At 45.7% G+C, this 25,046-nt stretch overlaps 1 protein-coding gene across 1 annotated transcript in view; it reads left to right on the top strand.

The window, feature by feature from the left end:
* Positions 1 to 25,046, top strand: part of LOC118097274 (uncharacterized) — a 148,925-nt gene that overhangs the window by 24,087 nt on the left and 99,792 nt on the right. The window contains exons 7-17 of the mRNA XM_088658187.1: positions 8,230 to 8,422; positions 10,899 to 11,035; positions 13,398 to 13,622; positions 15,717 to 15,858; positions 16,443 to 16,566; positions 19,602 to 19,793; positions 20,900 to 21,037; positions 21,247 to 21,429; positions 21,864 to 22,058; positions 22,728 to 22,876; positions 24,514 to 24,682. Coding sequence (XP_088514313.1) covers positions 8,230 to 8,422; positions 10,899 to 11,035; positions 13,398 to 13,622; positions 15,717 to 15,858; positions 16,443 to 16,566; positions 19,602 to 19,793; positions 20,900 to 21,037; positions 21,247 to 21,429; positions 21,864 to 22,058; positions 22,728 to 22,876; positions 24,514 to 24,682 — 1,847 coding nt within the window. The remainder of the gene's footprint in view (positions 1 to 8,229; positions 8,423 to 10,898; positions 11,036 to 13,397; positions 13,623 to 15,716; positions 15,859 to 16,442; positions 16,567 to 19,601; positions 19,794 to 20,899; positions 21,038 to 21,246; positions 21,430 to 21,863; positions 22,059 to 22,727; positions 22,877 to 24,513; positions 24,683 to 25,046) is intronic.

Here is a 25,046-nt window from a genome sequence, read left to right as displayed (position 1 = left end):
TCTCTGTTTTGCACAATGGGGAAAGCTGTTTCTGCTCTAAATCACACCACTAATTAGGCTCTTCTACAGTGGCTGACAGTTATAGTGCTTATTTACTACCCTCTGGCATAAAGCGAGGCATGTTAGACACCAAGGAAATTTCCTAGAAATTTGTACACGGAGACTTCTGAGAATTATTGGTTTCTTTCTTTGTTTTTGTTAAGAAAAAACAACAAGGTGTTAACTTGGGTAGTAACTTCCTTGGAAGTCACTGAAGGTGCATGAAAGGTGCTAGATAGCTCCAAGGCACTGAAATCTCATTGAGATGCCACTGGAACTTCGAGTAAGCCAGGTCTATATAGGACAATTTGCACCCATGACTCAAGGAGGCAAAATTGCTATTTCAGAACTTTATTACTTGCTTGATAGGAGGAACATCAACATCTAAGAGCAGAAGTGATATTCAGTTCTTCTACAGCAGGGGTGCTAACCTCCTTATTTATTTATTGGTAAGATTTCTTACTTGTCCTTCAGCATAAAGCCCCAGGGCAGGTTGTAACAATAGAATATGCAATAGAATGAAAACCTACAAAGCTATTGCAATTATAAAACAAGGAAAACCACTCTAAATGGAACAGAACTGTATAAATTCAGCAAAGGAGGTGGGTCCCCTCCAAAACAGAATGCTTTAACTGTTGAAGGCCAAGGTAAAGAGGTGGATCTTCAGCACACTGCAGAAGCTGTGCAACGAAGATGACACGAACACCTCTATGGGGTAGGGGCTCCAAAATTTAGGGGGATGCCAGAGAGCACTCTCCTGGGCCACCATTCCCTGCTCTTCTAAGGGCAGTGGGATCACCATGAGACCCCCATCTACAGATCTTAGTACCCAAGCAAGGTTGGTGGGGATAAAGTTGTGGGTTTTAAAAAAAAATATTTTATACCTAAATCATGTGTGGTTTTACACACTAATGTGAGCACCTTGTCCATGTTGTCTGGGGTTGATGGGAGTTGTAGGTTAGAAACATTGGGAAGACTACAGTTTAGCCACCCTTATTGTACAGAACGTTGACTCTTAAGAAGTCCTAAAAGTCATTAGCTGCTTTTAGCAGCGAATTACTTTTAGGATGTAACCCAAAGCAGTCTTTGCACACTGTCACCCTGGTGTGCCTTCTGTTTGGAATGGCCCTGCTTCTTCTTAACATACCTAATGAGTTTCTGTCCCCAGATTTTCCAGATTTTCCAACTGAAATAGTCGTTTCCTGGCTCAGTTGGTGTGATGCATACTTCAATAGCGCAAGGTCACTGTGAACATTCTCCATCATCTGAACAGACAGGCATAAGCAATTGGTGCACTGAAGTGTAGGCAGGGAGATGAAGTGTGAGTCTGAGAGGGACTAGAAGGATTTCTGGGTCAGATTCATTGAAGCCTCCATCTGCAGGCACAGTCTATTGTTGCAAGCTAGTATCAGAGCCTAGGAGTCTATCCAATAGGGGCTTAGAATACGGATGCAGCAGAACAAGCAGCAGATAGGGAAGCTGGCAGAGTGGGAGATAAACAGGTAAGCAGGGAGGTAGGCTTACCACTTTCTATCCCATTTGCCTCCAAACATTTCCATGCCTCTCCGTATTGTGATGGCAGCGTATTCCCATGGGAACCCTGTTGCAGAGAGATTAGGTAGCTGATGGCATCCATTCCATTAAAACACAGATTTATTTTACTTACACTTGATGTCCATTAGGACAGGAGATTGATAGCTTGACCAATGGCCTTTGTCATAGCATTTGCCATAATGGATAACACCTCTAAGTGAAATAAACCTATTTTAAATGAAACTGACTACATGAACAGCCTCCTCTGAAGCAGAGGGCATCTTTATGAATATGTATCCCACGTGTTTTGTGTGTGCTGGTCATGTTGGATTTCAACGCAGGGAGCACAATAGTGTAAGTTAATTGGCAACTGCAAGTATAAATGGCCATTATTATCTGGTAACTAAAGGAGCACAGGATGTAGAAAATTGTACATCTCAGTATATACAGAGCTGAACAGAATGCCTACATAGGAGGAAACTAATTCGATCATTTTCTAATATATGTTGGCAAAGTAACAAGTGTCCTCAAGTTTCACAAAAGTCAGGAATATTTATAATCAAGCCTTCTAAGGGCAGAAGCCCCACGTTCTCCACAGCTGATTCCAGGAGTTGTTTTAACAACTCCAGGGTTTTAGATGAGGTTCTCTGTCATCTCTTCCTGGAGATGTTGGGGATTGAACCTAGGACTTTTTGCACCAGGTGCCAGTGGCAGAAGGAGCAGGGGTTTTTTTGTGCATGGAAGGAAAACAAGAAAGGGTGAATGGGCGTAAAAGGAGGGTGGCCAAGCTGTAGCATGGTGGTGACCATTCATTTTGCATATGTAAGGTTAGCTCCTTGAGGCCAACAACCTCTACCCAAGACCTCGGACAGCCAGTACCTGCTGAAGTCAGGCAGTATTAGGCTGATCCCTGATCTTGATTCCTGAAACATCTAAGAGTAGAATATCGTGATCCAGGACAGGTCCTTTTGTGGATTCCACAACATCAACATAGACGTATCTTCCATCCATTTTTATTCCACTGTCCTTGAAAACATAAAAATGCCAGACTCATCAGATTGGCTGCTGTGTTTTCTTTCGTTTTGTAACCAACTTGCAGATATTTATTTTCCTCAAATTTATTTTCCTTCTTTCTATTTTTAAGGGGTTTTTCCCCCACTTACCGTCTGGATTATCAGTTTTTATCCTTTCAGTGGAGTTTTCAGAAGTCATGCTATAATGAGCGGGGAAGCTTGTTCAGTGCGAACGAGTTTTGCAAATTAACAAGTAATTGGGCAAACTCAATTAAAAATAATAATCCGATGGTGGTGCATCACAAACTGCACTCACTTCATTTATTTTGTTAAATGTCATTTGTCTTTGATTATTAATTTTTTCCCCGTGCCACGCTAGTGAGTGGAATGAGATATGGTTCTTTTTCTCTTGGACAATTCTCTGGACTGCATCAATAGGAGTATAGCGTCTAGATCAAGGGAAGTAATAGTCCCACTCTGATCAGACCTCACCTGGAATACTGTGTCCAGTTCTGGGCACCACAGTTCAAGAAGGATACTGACAAGCTGGAACGTGTCCAGAGGAGGGCAACCAAAATGGTCAAAGGCCTGGAAACGATGCCTTATGAGGAACGGCTTAGGGAGCTGGGTATGTTTAGCCTGGAGAAGAGAAGGTTAAGGGGTGATATGATAGCCATGTTCAAATATATAAAAGGATGTCATATAGAGGAGGGTGAAAGGTTGTTTTCTGCTGCTCCAGAGAAGCGGACACGGAGCAATGGATTCAAACTACAAGAAAGAAGATTCCATCTAAACATTAGGAAGAACTTCCTGACAGTAAGAGCTGTTTGACAGTGGAATTTGCTGTCAAGAAGTGTGGTGGAGTCTCCTTCTTTGGAGGTCTTTAAGCAGAGGCTTGACAGCCATATGTCAAGAATGCTTTGATGGTGTTTCCAGCTTGGCAGGGGGTTGGACTGGATGGCCCTTGTGGTCTCTTCCAACTCTATGATTCTATGATTCTAATAGATTTTCCCCTGGACTAAGAAAAACCTGCCGGATTAGGCCAAAGGGAGTCCAATCTAGTCCATGTCCTGTTCTCACAGTCACCACCCAGATGCCTATGGAAAATCCACAAGCAGGATTCAGACACAGGAGCACCCTTCCCCCCTGTGGCTTCCAGCAACTGGCATTCAGAAGCCTCACTTCATCTGACCGTAGAGGCAGGGCACAGCCTTCATGGCTAATAGCCCTCCCCTCCTTGAATTTGTCTAATCTTAAAGCCGCTTAAGTTGGTGGCTGTCACTGCCTCCTATGAGAGTGAGTTCCATAGTTAAGCTATGTGCCGTGTGCATGGCTTTCTTTTTTCTCCCAATAGAATCTCCCAACATTCAGCTTCATCGGATGTCCAGGAGTTCTAGTGTTTAAACTATCCATTTTTGGAACTGAATGATAATGGATAATAATGATGCCATTGGGGCAGGTGTTGGTAGAGCACTCCCAGGCCATTTTCTGAGCTGTTGTCTCAGTTGATGAGACTCCCAGGTTTCTCTGGCAGGATTTGAAACGGGTGTTACTTGGCACCTCTTGCATGAATCCACTTAGGGTAGCCATCCCTAATCTGCTGCCCTCCAGATACAACAGGAGTGGGGAACAGACTTGGTGGAGGGGAGGGGGTTAAATGCATTATCTCCAGGATTCCCTGTCTGGCCCTCAGAACATTCCCCAGGCCAAACACCCCTTACCGGTCCTGCTTCACACCTTGGATGTGTTTGCATGGCTGGGATTCCCTTGAACTTCAGCTCTCATCAGCATACTGGTAAGCCACCATGGCCACCCGCCAAGCATGATGGGAACTGTAGTCCAGCAACATCTGGAAACCCATTCGCAGGCACTTGGAGACTTACCCCACAGGATCCTGGCAGCTGTAGTTTGAGGAGGATGCCGAGAGGGGTTTCCACTTCCTCTTCCAGAACTACAGTGACTGAAATGTAGATAACATACATACCGGTACACAATTTTATTTGTATGCCGCCTTTCCACAGTTCAAACCAAGGTGAAAAGAATACATAATTTCAACATAACAAAAGTAGTCATCAACAATAGCCTAGCCCGTGAGTCTGTTCAGCAGCCTCAGCTTTTGTAGCTGGAGTCAGTGAGAGCCACACCCTCCCAGGCCAGATTGGGAAAGGCCTGTAAATAAATCCTCAATAGCTTGATTCATAGCCTATTCCATCCCAGACTTTTATTTTCTGAAGAAACCTGGATCAGTAATAGATTATCTGCTTTGGCTGCAGAATGTCCCAGATTCAATCCCTTGGGTAGGGCTGGGTATGTTCTTCTTCTGAAACCCTGGAGAGCTTCTGCCAGACAATACTGAGCTAACCGGACCGACAGCCTGCCTTAGTATAAGGCAGCTTCCAATGTTCCTCTGTTAGAAGTCCTGCCAGTCTTTACAATGGAAAGTTGTTTGTGTGGGTGCGTTGTTTTACACTTATTGCGTGGGGGGCAATTCCTCTTGCCCGATGACAATGCATTCACAGGATGTGTGGCTTGGGGGGAATTAATTCCAGCCAGACCTGGTTCATTTTTCTCTCCCCCTCATCTTGACAATCTCCCAGTCTGTGCCCATCACTCGCCGGCTCCATTGTTTAAGGCACACAGTTCCAAGGCCCCCGCCACCCATTCAGGATGTTTGTCATTCAGGCAGGTATCCGAGTGTTTGTGCCGAGTCTATCGCTAGTCTGTGAAACCCATTCATTGCTCTGAATACGAATGTGGGCTTGGCTTTTTGCACAGACCTGGCTCTCTGAAGTCCCAGCCCCGGGTGTCCTCGCTTTTTAACTACATTAAGAGTCAGCTGATACCCACAAGTGTTCACAGGCTGGTATATTTACTTTGGGTTTAATGTTTCTCATTCTCATATGATCGGTTTTGAGCAAAATTCCCGACTGCTTTTTATCACTTTCATATGAGGAGAAAGAAACCCACAGACTGATGATATTCGAAGTTCAGCTAGTCCAATCATGCCACCTGCTGGTGGGACTGGGGTGGGTTCCCTAATTCTTGATTCTGCATCACCGTTCAAGAGCACGAGGAAGGGCTTTATATAGCATAGCTAAAATGGATAAGTCCTATTTGCCTGCTTGCTGGAGGTGATGTGCAGCTCATAGTTCCTTCGCGCATATGTGGTGGGACTGTGCCAAAGTTGCTAGTTCTGAGATGAGATATTTATAGAAATAACAACAACAACTAAACTGGGAAAATCTGTTTAAAAAACAGCAACTTCCTGAAATAGCACTGTTGGGTATATTCAATGGAGAAAGCCAACGCTTATTATATAAAACATTTAATTGGTTACTTATTAATGGTTGTGAGGATATTGATAGCTAGCAAAGCATTTAAATGTACAAAAACGGTATTGTGTAATTTGGGACATAGAGTTTTCTGTGAAATTGATGCAAAACTTTGTGCAGCTAGAGGGCATAAAACCTGAGAGGCTTTCATGGCAAACCAGTGGCCATTCATCCAGCACAGGAACAAAGACAGGACAAAGCATACCTGCTGCCTTCTGTAATATAAGGTTGTGTTAGCATTTTCCTTCCTAATGATATTACCGGTAGCAGGAATGAGTCTCTCTCCACTTCAGGGCTTGTATGAACTTTGCTTTTATTGTTTATATCTGATCTATGCCTTCAGGTTGGAGAAAGTAGGGGATGTTCAGTTTGTAATTTTTCCCTAATAATAATAACAATAACAATAATGTACAGGGGTTTCCAACTAATACCAAACACCCAGTCTTTGCTGAATGACAATTCCCATCACCCCTGATTATTAGGTGAACATCATAATACTGACTCTGGATAATCCAAGTTCTGTGCCAAAGAAAGCTGAATCCATATAAATTGTGCAAAGCAAACAAAATTGGCTTCTTGTTGTTTTGGGGAGGAGCAAGCAATGGCATTGGAGAGAGAGAGAGAGAGGCCATACCCAGAGCTCTTGCCAGCATGGACTTCTGAGATTGCAGCAGGCATTCCCCACTGCAAACCTTAATGGCTATTTTCTTTGCAGGACAAAGACTAAAAACTTTTTAATTTAAAAGAGAAACCAGAAGTTCTGGACTTGCTGCCTTCTGCTCTTACGGCATTCTGATGCAGAACCACAGAATGCACTGAGCGTTGCCCACAGGATCACAAGGGAACCTCAGAGTGTGTGTGTGTGTGTGTGTGTGTGTGTGTGTGTGATTCTTAAAGAGATGTCTCGATTGTGTGGTTGTTTCACCAAATACCCAAGATCAAAGCTTTATACCTCGCATTAGTTAAGCCTGATCAACTAACATGGGGTTGGGGGTCCAACTCCCATCTCTTGCAGGGGCTCAATTAGTGCCAACGCCTTCTGTCAAGAGTTTGGGTGTAACCTTCGACGCCTCCCTTTCCATGGAGGCGCAGGTTGCATCCACAGCAAAGGTGGCATTTTTCCATCTCTGCCGTATCAAGCAGTTGGTCCCTTACCTCTCTCGCCCTGATCTGGCCACAGTGATCCATGCGATGGTCACCTCCAGGCTTGATTATTGTAACTCGCTCTACGCGGGGCTGCCCTTGAAGCTGACCCAGAAACTCCAGCGGGTGCAGAATGCCACGGCGAGCCTCCTTACGGGGTCCTGGCCGCGGGATCACATTCATCCAGTGCTTTACCAGCTGCACTGGCTCCTGGTGGAGTACAGGATCAGGTTTAAGGTGCTGGTTCTGAGCTTTAAAGCCCTATGCGGCTTGGGACCCTCGTACCTACAGGACCGCCTCTCCTGGTATGCCCCGCGGAGGACCTTAAGGTCCACAAACAACAATATTCTGGAGATCCCGAGCCATAAGGTGGCTAGATTGGCCTCTACTAGGGCCAGGGCCTTTTCAGTATTGGCCCCAACTTGGTGGAACGCTCTTTCACAGGAGACCAGGGCCCTGCGGGATTTGTCATCTTTCCGCAGGGCCTGCAAGACAGAGCTGTTCCGCCTGGCCTTTGGGTTGGACGTAGCCTGACCCCTGTGTTTTCCTCCCTCATGGTTTGGATTTATGGACTACTTAAAATGAGGCTGCATTTTAAATTTTAATACTGTATTTTAATTTGTATTTTAATTAATTGCTTTTTATGTTTTATTGTAATTTTATTGGTGTGAGCCGCCCTGAGCCCGGTTTTGACTGGGGAGGGCGGGGTATAAATAAAAAATTATTATTATTATTAACATGCACACATATCATTCTGCCTTTAGAATAACTACCTTGAATTGATCCATGAAGGGGTGTGTAGAATCCACCCCTTCATTCCCCCGATTGTGCAGATGAACAGCTGCTTGAATTACAGAGAGAGGAGAGAGGACGTAGGGACATTTCACAGCATAAGCCGCAATCTTTGATTCAGGCTCTGTGTGTGCCCATCCAGCAGTTAAAGACCACCGAGCAGTAAGTTATCTACTCTGCTGTCTTGAAAATGCACCCTACTGCTTTGCAAGCTTGAAGACGTTTAACAAAGTGAAAGCCATTTTACTGCAGGGCTAGGAATTGCTGGCAGGATTCACAGCATCCTCCCCAAAACTAGGTCTCCTTGGGAGACAGCAGAACAGTAGGTGCTGTCTTCATTGCAGTGACACCACCTTTTCCTTTTGTTCCCCACCTAGGAGTCAAACAGTGCCTGAAGTGCCCTGCGGGATATTTCTGCCCAAATGGAGCAAATTTTCCAAGCCCATGCCCTTCGGGGACCCACAATCCTCTCCAGGGGCAAGATGAATCTGCAGACTGCAGGCCTTGCCCTGCAGGGAGAGCGTGCACCCAAGCTGGCTTGGCTGAGCCAGACTCTGAGTGCATGGCTGGGTAAGTATTGCTGTGCTTGTCTCTTTTATATTCCATACTTTTAGGGAAGCCTGCTTAACCAGTGTTTGTTTCTATATTTGATTATCTTTGCGAATCACTTCCCATAAAATACCTGAAAACAATTGTCAACCACCCTGTGATCTTCGAATGAAGGGCTGTACATAAATTTTAATAATAATACCATTTCAGGTGTAAAAACCATTTGAGATCCAATACAGATTAGGAGAAAGATATCCACATTTGCCTGTTGAAAAGGAAAGAACTTCAACAGGTGCCAAAAAGACATTGGAGACAACTCCTGTCTGATGTTTAACAGGAGGGAATTCCAGAGTCTGCACCACTACACTAAAGACCCAATTCTTACACTGTATGGAACAAAGCTTGCCGTAAGTTTGCATCTGCAGGCAGGGGTGAAGGGGGGGGGGTAGGTGCAGGTTGCACCAGGTGTCACCGCTGAGGGGGGTGACAAAATGCCGCGGGGCCTGCAGCGTGCCTGAGCCATAGGCTCCGTGCTGCCCAAACAGCCCGTCCACCTTAATACACCTTCCAATTCACATTTTAAGCTCAAACTGTGCTTCACGTGTTTAAGTCTGAACGTATTGAAGCCCAAAAGCACAGGTGGCTTAAGATTTTTTATTGCCTTTAGGCAGATGTGTCTCTTTCTCACCAAGAATGATGCAACATCAGCTTTCCTCGCATACTGAATGGGCAGTAACTCTCCTTTTTAGTGGGATACAGCTTCTTGTGAAAATGATCTGCAAGAGACTGTTTTTGAACTTTATTTGAGCTCTGTAGGAATGGCCTTGGCTTTGATGCTAGAACATGAAGATTCTCAACCAAGGGCTGGCCCTTAGTTTCAGACTTGTGATCAGCTTTTTGTCTTTTGGAAGGCACAGAATTCACTTCCTTTGCTGGAACTTGAGAGCTGTGCCACTGTTTATAATCAGGGATGGCCTATCATTATTCATTTGATCCTCTGCAACTGTTTCCTCCTTGTTGAAAGAGAAGCATCATCATGATTTTCACTGTTCACAAGTGGCAGATCTTTCTTCCTGTTGAGTTCAAGCCATATCTTCACAGCTGGGTGCTGTCTTTGGGAGCACTCCGGCAGTGAAGCAGATGCATAGCAGTAGCAGTCAGAGTCATGTTGCCAGTATATATGCTGTGGCAGTGAATACACTTGAAAACAGGAGCCTTTAAAATGGTATGCACAGTTGGCGTGCTATGGTGCCTCTCCTTCCAACGGATCTCATAGGCTTCTATGCTAGTGAAAGTACTATAATGAAAAGGGGAAAGTGGATACTTTCTTATGGCCTTTATTCATATCAGCAGTCTCATATTTGGAGCTTATGTACAGAGGAATAAGTGTCCTTGAATTTACCCCATCAAGTACTGCTAGGTGCATTCCAACATCCACCATACCTGACCATTGACCAGGCTATAACATTGCCCATCCCTGCTTAGAGACAGTGTCCCAGGTCAGCCTTTCATGATCTGATGCCCTCCAGATGTTTCAGACACCTCTCCCCATTACCTCTGACCAGTGCTTTTTTCTGGGGGGATGCAGGGTTATGCATACCCCTATACCAGGGGTCAGCAAACTTTTTCAGCAGGGGGCCGGTCCACTGTCCCTCAGACCTTGTGGGGGGGCTGGACTATATTTTTTTGGGGGGGGAATGAACAAATTCCTATGCCCCACAAATAACCCAGAGATGCATTCTAAATAAAAGGACACATTCTACTCATGTAAAAACATGATGATTCCCAGACCGTCCGCAGGCCAGATTTAGAAGGCGATTGGGCCACATCCAGCCCCCGGGCCTTAGTTTGGGAACCCTGCCCTAAACATTTTGTGAATCTTTGTACTTTTGTCCATTTACTGTATTTATTTTTCCCAATTTGAACTATAAAACGGTAATTTTCTTGAGTCAAAATGAGAGTACCCCTAAATATTTTGGGTTTTTTTGGGGGGGGGACACTGCCTCTGACCATTGGTCATACTCAGTGCTGTTTTTCTAGAAAAAGAGGTGCCGGTGAACACCTCCCTTGTTCTTTTATAATGACAGTGATGCCCATTTGAGAGGTGCCAGAACTGAGTTCTGGTGAGTTCTAGCTGAAAAAAGCCCATTTTTACAAGGTTGGATTGTGGTTAATAATAATAATAATAATAATAATAATAATAATAATAATAATAATAATTGTATACTGTTCAGTGGTGAGTGGTACAGTGATGCAATAAATATATTTATTTGGTCACAAACGGGTAAGGACAGGCAGGGAATGGGAGGTGTGTCACTCCTCACTAGTGATGTCACACAGTGTTGACTACAGCAACCCCATTATTCCACACAACAAGAGCAGAGGCCATGGCAGCTGAGAAGCTGATTCCTAGTGGCAAAACACAGTAGTCTGGGAGCTTTGAATCCTCACTCTTCTTTCTATCTGATTATGACTTGAGTATATTTTATGCCGTCAGATACATCTGCCCGGTTGGTTCCTCTAGCCCTCATGCTCCCAGCAACGCTTGTCCGCCAGGAACATTCAGCAACCGCTCTGACCTCTTTGATAAATCCCAGTGTGAAACCTGTCCAGAGCGATTTGTCTGCACGAGAGGTATGCCATTCTGTACTTGGATAAGCTGAGCATCAGACCTGCCATTTGAGAAGCGGCTCTTAGCTAGTGGGACGTAACATTGGCAGGGACTAGTGACTTGAGGAAGAGATGAGGTCGGCTTTTTTTTCTGCCTACTTGCCAGATATTCTGTACACTTCTCTTTGCAGCTGCCATGACTTCCTTATTCTCTAACAAAGACTTGTGGGTAGCAGCTCCGTTTGAGGGAACTGCAAAGATGATTGCTCTTTGGCCTGGTTTCAGGGGTGAAGAATCTCATGACCTGGAGTCAAAGCCTTTACCTGGTCCTTGGGACTCTCCCTAGACACACCGCCTCCCCAGCATGCCCTCCCTCCTTGGTCTGTGTGTTACCCTCCTAGAGTGTTTTTCCTGGGGTAAAATGCCTCCTTCAATGCTAATTGATGCAGTAATATTTGAGATTTCCTGGAGAACAGGTGAAGTTCCAGCAGACTGGAGGAAGGCAAATGTTGTCCCTATTTTCAAAAAGGGGGAAAGAGAGGACCCAAACAATTGCCGCCCAGTCAGCCTGACATCAATACCAGGAAAGATTCTAGAGCAGATATTTAAGCAAACGGTCTGTGAGCACCTAGAAAGGAACGCTGTGATCACTAAAAGTCAGCATGGGTTTCTGAAAAATAGGTCATGTCAGACTAATCTGATCTCATTTTTTGACAAAATTACAAGCCTGGAAGATGAAGGGAATGCTGTGGATATAGCCTATCTTGATTTCAGCAAGGCCTTTGACAAGGTGCCCCATGATATTCTTGTAAATAAGCTGGTAAAATGCAGGCTACCATTAAGTGGATTTGTAACTGGCTGGCTGACCGAACCCAAAGGGTGCTCATCAATGGCTCCTCCTCATCCTGGAGAGAAGTGACTAGTGGGGTGCCACAGGGTTCTGTCTTGGGCCCAGTCTTATTCAACATCTTTATCAATGACTTGGATGATGGGCTTGAGGGTATCCTGAGCAAGTTTGCAGACAACACCAAATTGGGAGCGGTGGCTAATACCACAGAGGACAGGATCACACTTCAAAATGACCTTAACAGATTAGACAACTGGGCCAAAGCAAACAAGATTAATTTTAAAAGGGAGAAATGTAAAGTACTACACTTGGGCAAAAAAGAAAGAAAGAAAGACACAAATAAAGGATGGGTGACACCTGGCTTGAGAGCAGTACATGTGAAAAGGATCTAGGAGTCTTGGTAGACCACAAACTTGACATGAGTCAACAGTGTGATGCAGCAGCTAAAAAAACCAATGCAATTGTGGGCTGCATCAATAGGAGTGTAGGATCTAGATCAAGGGAAGTAATAGTACCACTGTATTCTGCTCTGGTTAGACCTCACCTGGAGTACTGTGTCCAGTTCTGGGCACCACAGTTCAAGAAGGATACTGACAAGCTGGATTGTGTCCAGAAGAGGGCAACCAAAATGGTCAAAGGCCTGGAAACAATGCCTTATGAGGAACAGCTTAGGGAGCTGGGTATGTTTAGCCTGGAGAAGAGAAGATTAAGGGGTGATATGATAGCTATGTTCAAATATATAAAAGGATGTCATATGGAAGAGGGTGAAAGGTTGTTTTCTGCTGCTCCAGAGAAGCGGACACGGAGCAATGGATTCAAGCTTCAAGAAAAAAGATTCCACCTAAACATTAGGAAGAACTTCCTGACAGTAAGAGCTGTTCGACAGTGGAATTTGCTGCCAAGGAGTGTGGTGGAGTCTCCTTCTTTGGAGGTCTTTAAGCGGAGGTTTGACAGCCATCTGTCAGGAATGCTTTGATGGTGTTTCCTGCTTGGCAGGGAGTTGGACTGGATGACCCTTGTGGTCTCTTCCAACTCTATGATTCTATGATTCTAATAATGCCACATGCTTTCATAGAATCCTATGAAGCAACCCCAAGTATCATCTAGTCCAACTTCCTGCAATGCAGGAATATGCAGTTGTCCCATATGGGGATCAAACCTGCAACCTTGGTGTTATCAGCACCATGCTGCAACCAATGGAGCTATCCTGGATGGAGGATAGAGAGGGGAGTGTGCATAGGAACTAGCCTACTTTAGAAAGGCAAGATTTATATTCATTGATCCTTCTACATTCATTGCTCCACCACCACCACCCACTGGTGTGTGGCCCTGAGAACAGTTCCAAGAAGGGAATGCAGCCCTCAGGCTGAAGATGCTTCCTGTCCCTGACTTGTTTCAAGAGCTAGCTATTCCTTTCTCCCATATCAGCTCCCCACTCAGACTTTAGCTGCAGTTCTGCCCTTCCGACCAGGGCAGCTGACCTTGATTACATGTGCCATGCTGAGTTTCACTGCTGACGGCCCACCTGTCTTTCTGCAGGCTCAGGAGGGAAGCAGAAGCCCCCTGTCCCCTGCCCAGCTGGTCACTATTGTCCACCAGGAACCAAGCACCCAACACAGTACAAATGTGCCCCTGGCACATGGAGCAACAAGACTGGGTTAGCTGCCGAAGAGGAGTGTGCTCCATGCCCAGCAGGATGGTACTGCATGGCAGGGGCTCATAGACCTTCTGGAAGCTGCAGTGCCGGTCACTTCTGCCCAGAAGGTAAGGAGAAATTGACCAGGTTGCTATCCTTGGTCATGACTGATGTTTTTCCAGTGCCTCTTTTGTGGAGAATGTGTGTTTCTCAGTAAATTAGGACCAATGCGGGGCTTGGCAGGATCAGGGCCTCTAAGAGGGCACAGGTCGAAGAGAAGCATCAAGGCACACACTCAAGAGGGTTGAGCCTATCTTTTCACCCACCCGGCATCTCAAATACACATGGATATGAAAACTGGGGATATGACATGAGTCTTTGCCATTCCAAATGCCTTCCACTGCTCTAGCTTGCTGCCAACGCTTTAGTTAAGTCACCCATAAGGACACAAAGGAGCTGTCTTGCTGTGCCAGACCTATGTTGTGCCTAGCTGAATGTCTTGACTCTCAAGTACAGCCATAATTGGAAATGAGTAAGACACATGGCCAATATGGCATGCTGCAGTTTTGGGCAGCCTTAAACTTAGGAATGCTCTTGATAAGACTGTAAGAACAGCCCTGCTGGATGGGACCAATGACCCATTTCATTCCTGTATCCTGTTCTCACAGTGGCCAACCAGATGCCTATGGGAGACCCACAAGCAGGACCCAAGCACAAGAGCATCCCCCCTGCAGTTTCAAGCAACTCATAAAAAGAAGCATTGCTGCTTCTGACCATGAAGGCAAAGCACAGCCATCATGACTTGTAATCATCAATAGCCCTTTCCTTTCCCGGTGTGAGAGTATGCCTAGCTCTGAACAGACTTTTGATGCGTCTGTCTCAGAGTTGCCTTGTCTAAGGGTCAGCTGCTCCCTTAGGATCTCAGCTGGGATGGGGGCTTTCACAGTTCCCCTCCCCAAGACTGATCAATTACCGGTACGAGATTTAAGCCTGGGGTTTCCTACTTTGGTTGAGTCATTACTCTTCTCCTTTGAGGATGTATCTCTCAGTTACCCCACCAGTAAAGGTAAAGGGACCCCTGACCATTAGGTCCAGTCGTGACCGACTCTGGGGTTGCGCACTCATCTCGCATTATTGGCCGAGGGAGACGGCGTATAGCTTCCAGGTCATGTGGCCAGCATGACAAAGCCGCTTCTGGCAAACCAGAGCAGCACATGGAAACGCCGTTTACCTTCCCGCTGTAGCGGTTCCTATTTATCTACTTGCATTTTGACGTGCTTTCGAACTGCTAGGTTGGCAGGAGCTGGGACCAAGCAATGGGAGCTCACCCTGTCACAGGGATTCAAACCACCGACCTTCTGATCAGCAAGCCCTAGGCTCAGTGGTTTAACCACAGTGCCACCTGGGTCCACCCCACCAACTAATAGCGCCACCCCACCAACTAATAGCAAATTTAGCAAGTTCTGGTGCTTTATGTTATCAAAATAACAAAATAACCCTTCTGTACACAAGGGTTGAAGCAGAAGGATGCTTCAAAGCACTTTGGGAGGAAAAAGACAATTGGAGAGTGTTGGGGGGGGAATCAAAACAGCCCAGTGACTACAGTGTCTCTGTGTCTTTTGGTGAGCAAAATAGGGTGGTGGAATACAGTATCCTGAGAAAGGGAAAGGTCTGGCTGGATGGCTGGATGGAACCCTGAACAGGATCAGCCTATACTTTTTGTTGCAGCCCCCACTTGGACTGACTATCTTAGCAAACAAAGCTTGATTCATGAGCATGGTCTGAGAACACATGGTGTGACAACCTTGCAAAGTAGGCCTGTATCTGGTCAGTGCCTAGATGAGAGTTCACCAGGAACCCCATTGGAGAAAAGCAGGATAGAAATATCACTGATGACAATAATCTGTTTCTGCCAATGAACTAACTTTTTAGTTTACAGTGGTACCTCTGGTTAAGAACTAAATTCATTCTGGAGGTCTGTTCTTAACCTGAAACTGTTCTTAACCTGAAGCACCACTTTAGCTAATGGAGCCTCCCGCTGCCGCTGCGCCACCGGAGCACGATTTCTGTTCTCATCCTGAAGCAAAGTTCTTAACCTGAGGTACTATTTCTGGGTTAGCGGAGTTTGTAACCTGAAGCGTTTGTAACGTGAGGTACCACTGTACTTCATTCAAGATAGCTCTCATTTGCTTTGCCCTGTTCCCTCTTTCTCTTTGGGAAAGGTACTCAGACAAGCACTCAGTTCCCTTGCCCAGATGGGACCTTCAGCACCAGGCTTGGGAATGGTAAGATGGATGACTGTGTCGCTTGCCCCAGGGGAGCTTACTGCCCGGAAGGAACTGCCAAACCAGTGCTCTGCCCACCGTAAGTAAAGGAAGAAGAACAAAGCCAATTACTTGCTACTCAGAGTAGACCCATTGGAATTAAAAGATCCAAGATAGTTGTGTTCAATAATTTCAGTGGGTCTACTCTGAACATGACTACCATTGGATACGACCCATACTGGGCAATACTTTGATACTGTAACATGAATCACAATAGATTAATCATAATGCTAGGTAAGCTACAACAATGAGTCAATGACACAGGAGCTTCCTAGTGCAAAAACTGTTCATCTATGTCTTTTTCTAAAAAAATAAAAAGACACCTAGTTTTAGGCAGTTGCTTTATATTACAAACTTATTAAACCCAGAAGCATTTCCGCGCCCCATGCCCTCCTGTGAACTCTGGACCATTTTTCAAAGCACAATAATTGCAGATCTCATTGTGGTGCAAATAAAGGAAATGAGGCAGCCCCAGTTGGAGGCAGTGGAAAGGGAGAGCAGGAAGCCCACACCACAAAGCAGAGGGTCCCTTTTCGCCACCAGATGGCAGCACTGATTAATCTCCCCTTCCCTGGCTGATCTTAATGGTAACTGTCTTCCCTCTTCTCCTGTTTCCTTATGTAGGGGGACTTACCATTCAGAACAAGGAGCAAAATCAACTAGTGACTGCATATCCTGCCCTGGAGGGTATCACTGCCCTGAATTGGGCACCATAACTCCGTATGCATGTGGAGCTGGCCAATTTTCAGTAAGTACCATCAGATTTCTTAGGCAGTGGGAATGGCTTTATAGGTATTGTCAGGGGGACTCCCTACAGGGAGCTTCCCCCCCCATCATCCTGACCAGCACTTCGCCCAGCAACAGCACTAGCAGCGGGTCAGGGGGAAGCAGAATGGAGGAGGGAAGGCTCAGCGAGGCATCAGAGCCCTGGCAACACTCTGGGGAACAGACGGTGGAGGAAGGGCTCAGCGAGGCATCAGAGCCCCTGCACCACTGACCAACAAGTGGAGGAGGGATGGCTCAGGGAGACGTCAGAGCCCAGGCACTGCCCCAACCGGCTAGGGGAAGAAGGGGAACCACTCCTTCCGGTGCCCAAATTGAGGCGTACACCCTAACGCAGGGCGAAGGGGCGGTGTTTCGGGGTGCCCAGGTTATTATGTTGGCCTCGAAGCAGACGGGCACCATTGCCGGGTTCTGAGAGTGACTAGGAGGTCATGTTTTCTGCTACCTCTGCACTGTAAATAGTACGCACAATAAAACCTTTAAAGACACAACGGATTGGAGCGTCTTTACTCGGGAGTAGCTGCAGCAACTCCCTGACAGGTATGGAGGAGAAATTTGGTTCCGTTCGAACCTACCTAAACTGCACCTCCTGAAACAATAGGCAAACTGAAACACAACCATCCTTCAAGAGTTGAAATTCTCTGAATTTTGCAATGCATTTTCTCCTGCTGAGTAATGGGTAGAAAAATACATGTGCTGGGGTAAAAGATTGCATAAAAATGCATGTACTGGTAAAAATAAGATGCAAAAATGAATTATATTAAGGGAAATTGCTTTGCAAAACAATGTATATTAAATAAAATTGCATACAATAATATTAGGATAAATTTGCATTAAAATGCTTATCAATTTTTACAGTTGACTAACTGCAGCCAGGCTAAACCAGGTGGCCTTTGTTTAGACTGGTACTACGGTTTCATGTTGGGGACCCAGGTGGCGCTGTGGTTAAACCACAGAGTCTAGGGCTTGCTGATCAGAAGGTCGGCAGTTTGAATCCCTGCAATGGGGTGAGCTCCCGTTGCTCGGTCCCAGCTCCTGCCCACCTAGCAGTTCGAAAGGACATCAAAGTGCAAGTAGATAAATAGGTACCGCTCCGGCGGGAAGGTAAACGGCGTTTCCGTGCGCTGCTCTGGTTCGCCAGAAGCAGCTTTGTCATGCTGGCCACATGACCCGGAAGCTGTCTGCGGACAAACGCCGGCTCCCTCGGCCTATAGAGCGAGATGAGCGCCGCAACCCCAGAGTCGGACACGACTGGACCTGATGGTCAGGGGCCCCTTTACCTTTTTACTGTTTCATGTTAACAGATGAAAAGTGACCATCTCTGGGTCCATTTTTGCACCTGGGGAGACAATGGTCTTGAAGGCTGTGTTTTAGCAAGCAACCCCACCCACAGCATAGAACTAACTCTACAGTGATCTAGTAACCCATCCATGATCATTAATGCAAATCATAGGAGGGTTGTGGGGTTTTTTTTAAGATACATTACAGTAGACATAGAAATTGCTGTGATTTTGAATAGGGTCTGGTGGCTACCCAGCTGGCCACTTGCCATTTTGAAGAAATGTGTCATTTGGACTATTTTCTCCTCCTCATTGTCAGGATGGCTAAAACTCCAGAAAAGAAGGGAGCATGTTTTACTATTCCTGATTGGCTCCTGGGGAGGGTAGAAATTACAATTCAATTGAAAGCTCATTTTGCCATCAAAGGTTAAAAAAAAAAGAGGAAAGAAAAGAAAAGGAATGTTAAAGTTGGAGATGAGCAGCATGGGTCTTCTGACAAGCAAATGACAAACTCTGTGGCTAAATTGTGATGAGAAACATTTCCATACTGATGGAGAACGAAAACAAAACACTTTCACTCTCTGTTAAATGCATGTATTGTTCCCATCCAGGCTACTTTTCTGCAGCTTCAGAATGTTGGCAATTTATCATTTTAGAAGAACCATTTTTTGTGATCAGAGATATGGAATGAATGATGATTTAGAGCCCTGTGATAGACAGGCATAGATTGTCTCACCTGTTTTGTCTTTTTACCTGGGCTGTAAGCTGAGTAAGTAAGACTCACAGGGATTATTTCTAGGGCAAAAACAAGGCTAGACCTGCTTTAAAATAGAGGGGCAGGTCGGCAAGCAATTGGAGGCAGGCTTAAGGGAGCGTACTGCAGAGGCTACAGAGCAAGCAGAAATAATGGCCTTGAAATCCAAGCAAGGGAGATTCAGGAAGAAACATTGATCTGCTCATTTGCAACTTCTCCCTGCTTCATTTTGCAGGAGCTGCTAGGAGACTGAACTTAGGGCAATGGTACCAGTTGTCATTTGCACCACATTCCATATCGGAATATCAGAAGAGCTCTACTGAATCAGGTCAAAGGCCCATCTAGGGCAGCATCCAGATCTCACAGTGGTCAGCTAGATGACTATGGAAAGTCCACAAGCCTGACCTAAGTGCAAAAACACTCAGCAAGGTAGGGTGAGGGACATGATTCCCCACCAATTCTGAAAGGCTGCCCAAAGGAAAGGCTCTGTTTCTCACTGTAGGGAGCAACCTTGCTGGTCTGTCACAGCCGAAACAGTGAAGAGTTTTGTGGCACCTTAAAGAGCCACGCATTTATTGTAGCATAAGTTTTTGTGGACCAAAGTCTGCTTCATTGAACACATCTGATGAAGTGGGCTCTTGTCCTTGATCCTCCTGCTCATTCTGCCTAGTAGGGCCTTGACATCAGCCCTAAAGTCCTGCCCTTATGGCACTTCTGGGTCTAACTAACACCACATAATGTGAATTTGATTGCTGGCACTGGCCCTATCTGATGCCATCCTCGGCGAGTGAATCGGGTCACATTTCAACAGACTATCCTATTGTCCTAGTACCTTTGCCTCTCATTTGGCTTCCTTGTACATACCCTAGGGAATCCTTCCAACAACCCTGAAAGGTAGGTCAACATTAGTCCAGCTCTGAGCTTAAAATGATGCTACAATGATAATCCCCTCCTCCTGTTGTGCAGGACGCTGGATCTACTTCTTGCTCACCCTGCCTCGTTGGGCATTACTGTGCACACATCAACACCAGCAGGGAGGTTATGCTCCTTATGATGGTCTGCCCAGCAGGTCTGCTTTGCCCTGAAGGATTGACAGCTGCTCCAAATGCTAGTGGCCATGCCTGTCCAAGAGGTTACTATTGCCCACAGGGTGATGTTGTAAGTACTTTGTTTTGATCATCTTTACTTACTGTTGCCCCCTTTGCCTATGATTCTCTCTGCTGGGATCCCATGGAATGAAATTGCTACAGAGAGCTTAATGCCTACGGGTCTAGAGCAGGATTTGCCAACCTGATGCCTGCATGTGTTAGGGCACCCGTGAAGGTGCCCTAACACTTCTTAAAAATTCCACTTTCTTTCTGCGTCACACCGTGCAATCTCCCATTCAGTGTATAGTTAGGCTCTTGAGATGCTCTGTATCTCCCCGTTCACTATGATAGAGAAATCAAGAAATTGCTATAACTGTTTAACTTTTTGGCCAAAGTGGATGAAATTTACAGACATGGGAGCCCCTCCAGAGTGGATTAAGATTATCAGATTGTAGACAAATAGATGGAAATAAAAAGAAATTTGCTTTCCTCTATGATCTCTTTGCAGTTTCACACTGACCCTAATTTCTGATGCATTGCAATAGGTCTGAGATCCCCAATACCGGTAAGCCATATGCCTCTGATATAAATTGCACAAGAGGACACTGTCTAGAACACTGCCTAAAGAGCTGTGGGGTCCTTTTTGTTAAAGCAGAACAATGTAGGGTGTTTTTTTAATTAAAAACAACAACACTTAAATAAAACTTTTAACTTTTTTATGTTAAGAAAACCAATCTTCCACTGCTGTGCTAAACAAACAAGCAGGCAATGTTTTGGACAGCCTCACTTCTTGCATAGCCCATGGAGAAATAGTGTGATATAAAAATGCACAGCTATTCTGCACACACATAAAAAGGTACAGAAAACCAGCAACAAGGCACTCTATGGCTTTGCAGGGACACTGATCCCTGTGGGGATTATTGACCTCATGCATCAACTTGGGAGGAGAAAAGACCTCCAAATAACCCTGATTTGCCACATTATTCAGCCTAGGCACCTCTCGTAATTACACACTTTTCTTACCTTTGCTATGTTAATAGGACAGCTGTCATGGAAGAGGAAGCTGCACAATTAGAATTGAGCTTATTGAGCCTGAACACTCTAAAGTACTGCATCAGGTGTGTTATGGCTGTTGTTTTCTTCAAGAATCAGCTTCATTCCTTTTGTTGTCTCCAGCATCGACCTGCCAGGCCGTGCCCTAATGGGACATACAGTGGCCAAAGGGGACTGGGCAGAGCTGACCAGTGCTTGCTGTGCCCCAAGGGCAAGTACTGCTACAGGGGAGGGAGAGAACCCCAAGGAATATCCCAGCCTGTGAGTACTCACGCCCTGTCTTCTCCTTAAGCATGCACCCTCCCAGTCCCCCTTGAATTCTTATGCAACACCCCCCCTTCTATTTCCTGATTGTATAATTGCCTCACTAATTGTGTTGTCAGGCTGGATTCTCTCATCCTTACCATGAGAACTTCACCCAATTAACAGCCCCCTTGTGTGTGACTCTCCGTATGCGTTTCCTTTCTTAGACTGGGAATTGTCCCCCTGGATACGCCTGTCCTCTAGGAACTGGGTTCCCCTTCTCTTTCCCATGCCTGCCAGGCTTCTACTGGGATAATTCCACTGTGGGGGGAGGAGATGTATGCAAACCGTGCCCAGCTGGATTCTACTGTGACTCTGTTGCTGTGACCCAACCCAAAGTGTGCCCATTGGTAAGTTGCTGGGGAAGTGTGGAATGGGGGTGGTGGTACCTGCATCAGAATGTTGCACAGGGTTCCAGCTAACCAGCCATGCCCTCTCCCCAGATACTCCATTCCATTCCCCACCACCACTCCAGTTCCTGTTTTCCCCCTTCTCGTCCAACAGTCAGCCAGCATCCCATGCCCCATTGAGCATGCTCTGTCCTCATTAAGTCATTCTGGAGATTTTTCCATGCTTATGGGATTTTTCTTAACCTCCTCCTCCTCCTCCTCCTCCTCCTCCTCCTCCTCATCCTCATCCCTCTTCTTCTTATGGGGTTGTCTCAAGCCTTCTGATACCTCCCCTCATTTCTGGCTGCAGAAGGGATTGAGACTTGGAGAATGAGTTCACCATTAGTATAGCATCTTGGGACCAATGGCCATAAGATGATGGCTTTGTTTTCTAGGGGTCTTTCTGCGTGGGTGGCCAATCCCAGCCTGAGCCTTGTCCGGTGGGCACCTATGGCAACAGGAAGGGGTTGGCAGGCCTGCAAGACTGCAGCCCGTGTAGAGCAGGTTTTTACTGCGGTGCTCCTGGACTGCCAACCCCAAGCGGTCGTTGTGAGGCTGGTTTCTACTGCTGGAGTAGGGCGGTGTCACCAGTAAGTAAATCTCTTGTGTGGATGTTTCTGTCTTTTCAGAGGTAAGTCTCCCTCTTTGGCCTTTCCAAGGAATGCTGCTGTTTTCATGTGAGTGGGGAGTATTGTTGTTATCATTATTTATTAAATTTGTATACCACCCTATACCTGAGACCCCATAGGTCTCAGGGCAGTTCACAACATACAATTACAATATAAAAAGCAGAAAATACAGCCTTTGGCTCCACCAGCTATTGCCATGTGGCCCTTGGTTGGTTTGCCCACAAAGGAATGCTGCCCCTGTAGAGACCAAGATTCCCTAGTCCTGATTTACAGTATGGAAAGGGGCTTTGCCCAACCTTCCCACTCCATGTGGACTCAAAGCAACCTCTCAATTGTTGGACCCTGAATGCAGGAACCAATTAATACTTCATAACTGAAGATTAACCAGAGCTATCTGGTGGAACAGCCAATCTGATCACATTTAATTAAGCAGGAATTTCAGCTTTTTAGCAGTTTGCTTTACAGTGTGCTTTTTATACTTTGCGACCTGCTTTGAAGTTATTCTGTCATTATGCCATTACAAATTGATAATGATAATACAAGTCTCAGGACAGAACCTTTGGGCTGTTCATTAGCTCCCCCAGTGATCCAGTCAAGAGCAGTCTTGTTTCTTTCATTCCCCAAATCCAGCAGCCCACAGATGGAGTCACGGGGAATATCTGCCCACCTGGGGCCTACTGCCTGCCTGGATCATCCATCGCCACTCTCTGCCCTCCAGGAACCTACAGCAACACAAGTGGGTTGAAGCACCCGAATCAGTGTTTGGATTGTCCACCTGGGTGAGTTCTTCATCCTATAGGTGAATGTCGCTCAGCTGCACAATAATAGTACTGTGACCTGCAATGGCTAGAGACCTCTGGGCCAGGTTGAAGCCCAGGTGATATGCAGGACATAATGGCTTGTGGATATATACTACATAAATACTTTAACAATCAAGATCGACTGGCCCAGAGGGAATTAGGCCTGAGTTCAGGTGGATCTCTGCCAATTCTAAAGATTCTCCTCTTTACCTTGGCCTTTGGCACCTGAGAGAGATATTTTAGGACCCACTTTATTATCTCGACTGCATTTTGTTTTAAACTTGGTGCATTTCTTGTGATGGTACTCACTGGCATTAGAGTACCACCACCTCTTTCTTTTTCCCTGTCCATGGTACCAATATATGAGAATGAACACCTCATTTTCTTTTTAACCCCCCCAAACCCCACTCTTTAAACTTTTAATATTGTCTTTTTTTAAGTTGTTTTAGCTCCTCCTGGGACCTCATGGTGATGGGCAGGTAGGAAATCTAATAAACAGCAATGGAAATAGCAAGGACAATGATGGAGGAGGGGATCTTCATCCTCAGGAGCGCTGCATCCACTATGGAGCTCCCAGCTATGCCTGCAAGAAGCTCAACAGGCATAGATCAACTGTTGGCCATATTACCATTGGCGGCCCATGTTAGGCTCCAAAATAGCACACTCTTGGGGGGGGGGTGGAGATGGTCTTGGATATTCTGGATCCAAAGCTCCTTTGTTCATCAGGAAGGCTCTAGGATCGGTGTGTGTGTGTGTGATCCTTCAAACAACCACCAGCCAGAAGGCCCTGGAAAGTTCACAAATGAGGCCTTTTAAGTGATATACATTCCTTATGGGTGTGTCCTACTTCCCCAATACTCAATTACATTGCCTCCATTAAGTGGAAGGGAACAGGGGTCTCCTAACAACTCACAGCACCCTCAAGAAACTTCAGCTCCCAGAGTTCTTTGGGAGAAGCCATGACTGATTAAAGTGACATCATAGTGTTTTAAATGTATGGCGTGAATGTGACCTTGCTGTTGACTAGCCATCCTCCATGAATGTGCTGGGTCTTTTTTTAAAGGCATCTGAATTGTGTCTGTTCATCCTCCTTTACCATGGAAATCCATGGTCCTGAAGGCTGATATATGATAATACGGAATTCCAATTAATCAATTTCTAAGATAAGCACAATTTTGGGCGTGCGGATTTGCCATATCTATGGATTTACTTGCTTGCTCATTTGGGGGGATTCCTAGACAACTCTTCAGCTCACATGGTTCCCAGGGCAGTTTACAAAGAGTCTAAAAGCAATAAAAATCAATGGAATAAAGTAACCGCCTCTATAAAAACTGGCAATTAAGAGCAGAAGCTGAAACCAGTTCAAGCTCAGGACCGTAAAGCCCTTTTAAAGGCCTGCGAGAATAAAAAGAAAAATCATTCACCTGGTGCCAAAAGGATAACAACAACAAAAAATTCCAGGTGAATTTCCCTGGGGTGAGATATCTATACACAGGATGGCACCACCAAAAGGCTCCCTTCCTCTTCACCAACCCATGTCAAATCTTGAGAGCTTACCCAGGGAAGGATCTCAGAAGATTATCTCATGTAAGCTACATTTTCTCCTCTAATCCTAGGCTTTACTGTGATGGAACAAACCCTCAAGCTCCAACGGGGCCTTGTAAACCCGGCTACTTCTGCCCTGGTGCTGCTAAAACAGCCACTCAGATGATGGCAAAGGAAGGTCACTACACCCTGGAAGGTGCTATCCAGCCAGAGACCTGCCCTCCTGGCAATTTTCAGCCGGTAAGCAGAGCCTGACCTACAGATACTGCAGCTGTTTTTGGATGAATGTGTTTAGGAAGTGTCTTGATCGCTCTATATTCAAGAGAACCCCCAAGCCATGTGCGCAAAACTGAAATGCTATACAATATAGTAATACGCAGATAAGAAATTGTTAGAATAACATTGTGCCGTTCAACCAGTAATACACACAGTCACGCACCATCCATATTCCTCAATACAAAATCCCAGCTGGTCACTTTATAAAATGGGGTGGGAGAATTTTCTCAGCCTGGGGGCCACATGCAAGTGGTTGGTAGGGCCAGAGACAACCGAGGGCAGAAAAATGGACACGACTCTTCCCTTTGGCACAGAAGGCAGGTAGACT

This window comes from Zootoca vivipara, chromosome 14, assembly GCF_965207765.1.
Source record: "Zootoca vivipara chromosome 14, rZooViv2.hap1.1, whole genome shotgun sequence".
Lineage (NCBI taxonomy): Eukaryota > Metazoa > Chordata > Lepidosauria > Squamata > Lacertidae > Zootoca > Zootoca vivipara.
Note: the sequence above shows the minus strand (reverse complement) of the source record. Positions and strands in the feature narration are given on the sequence as shown.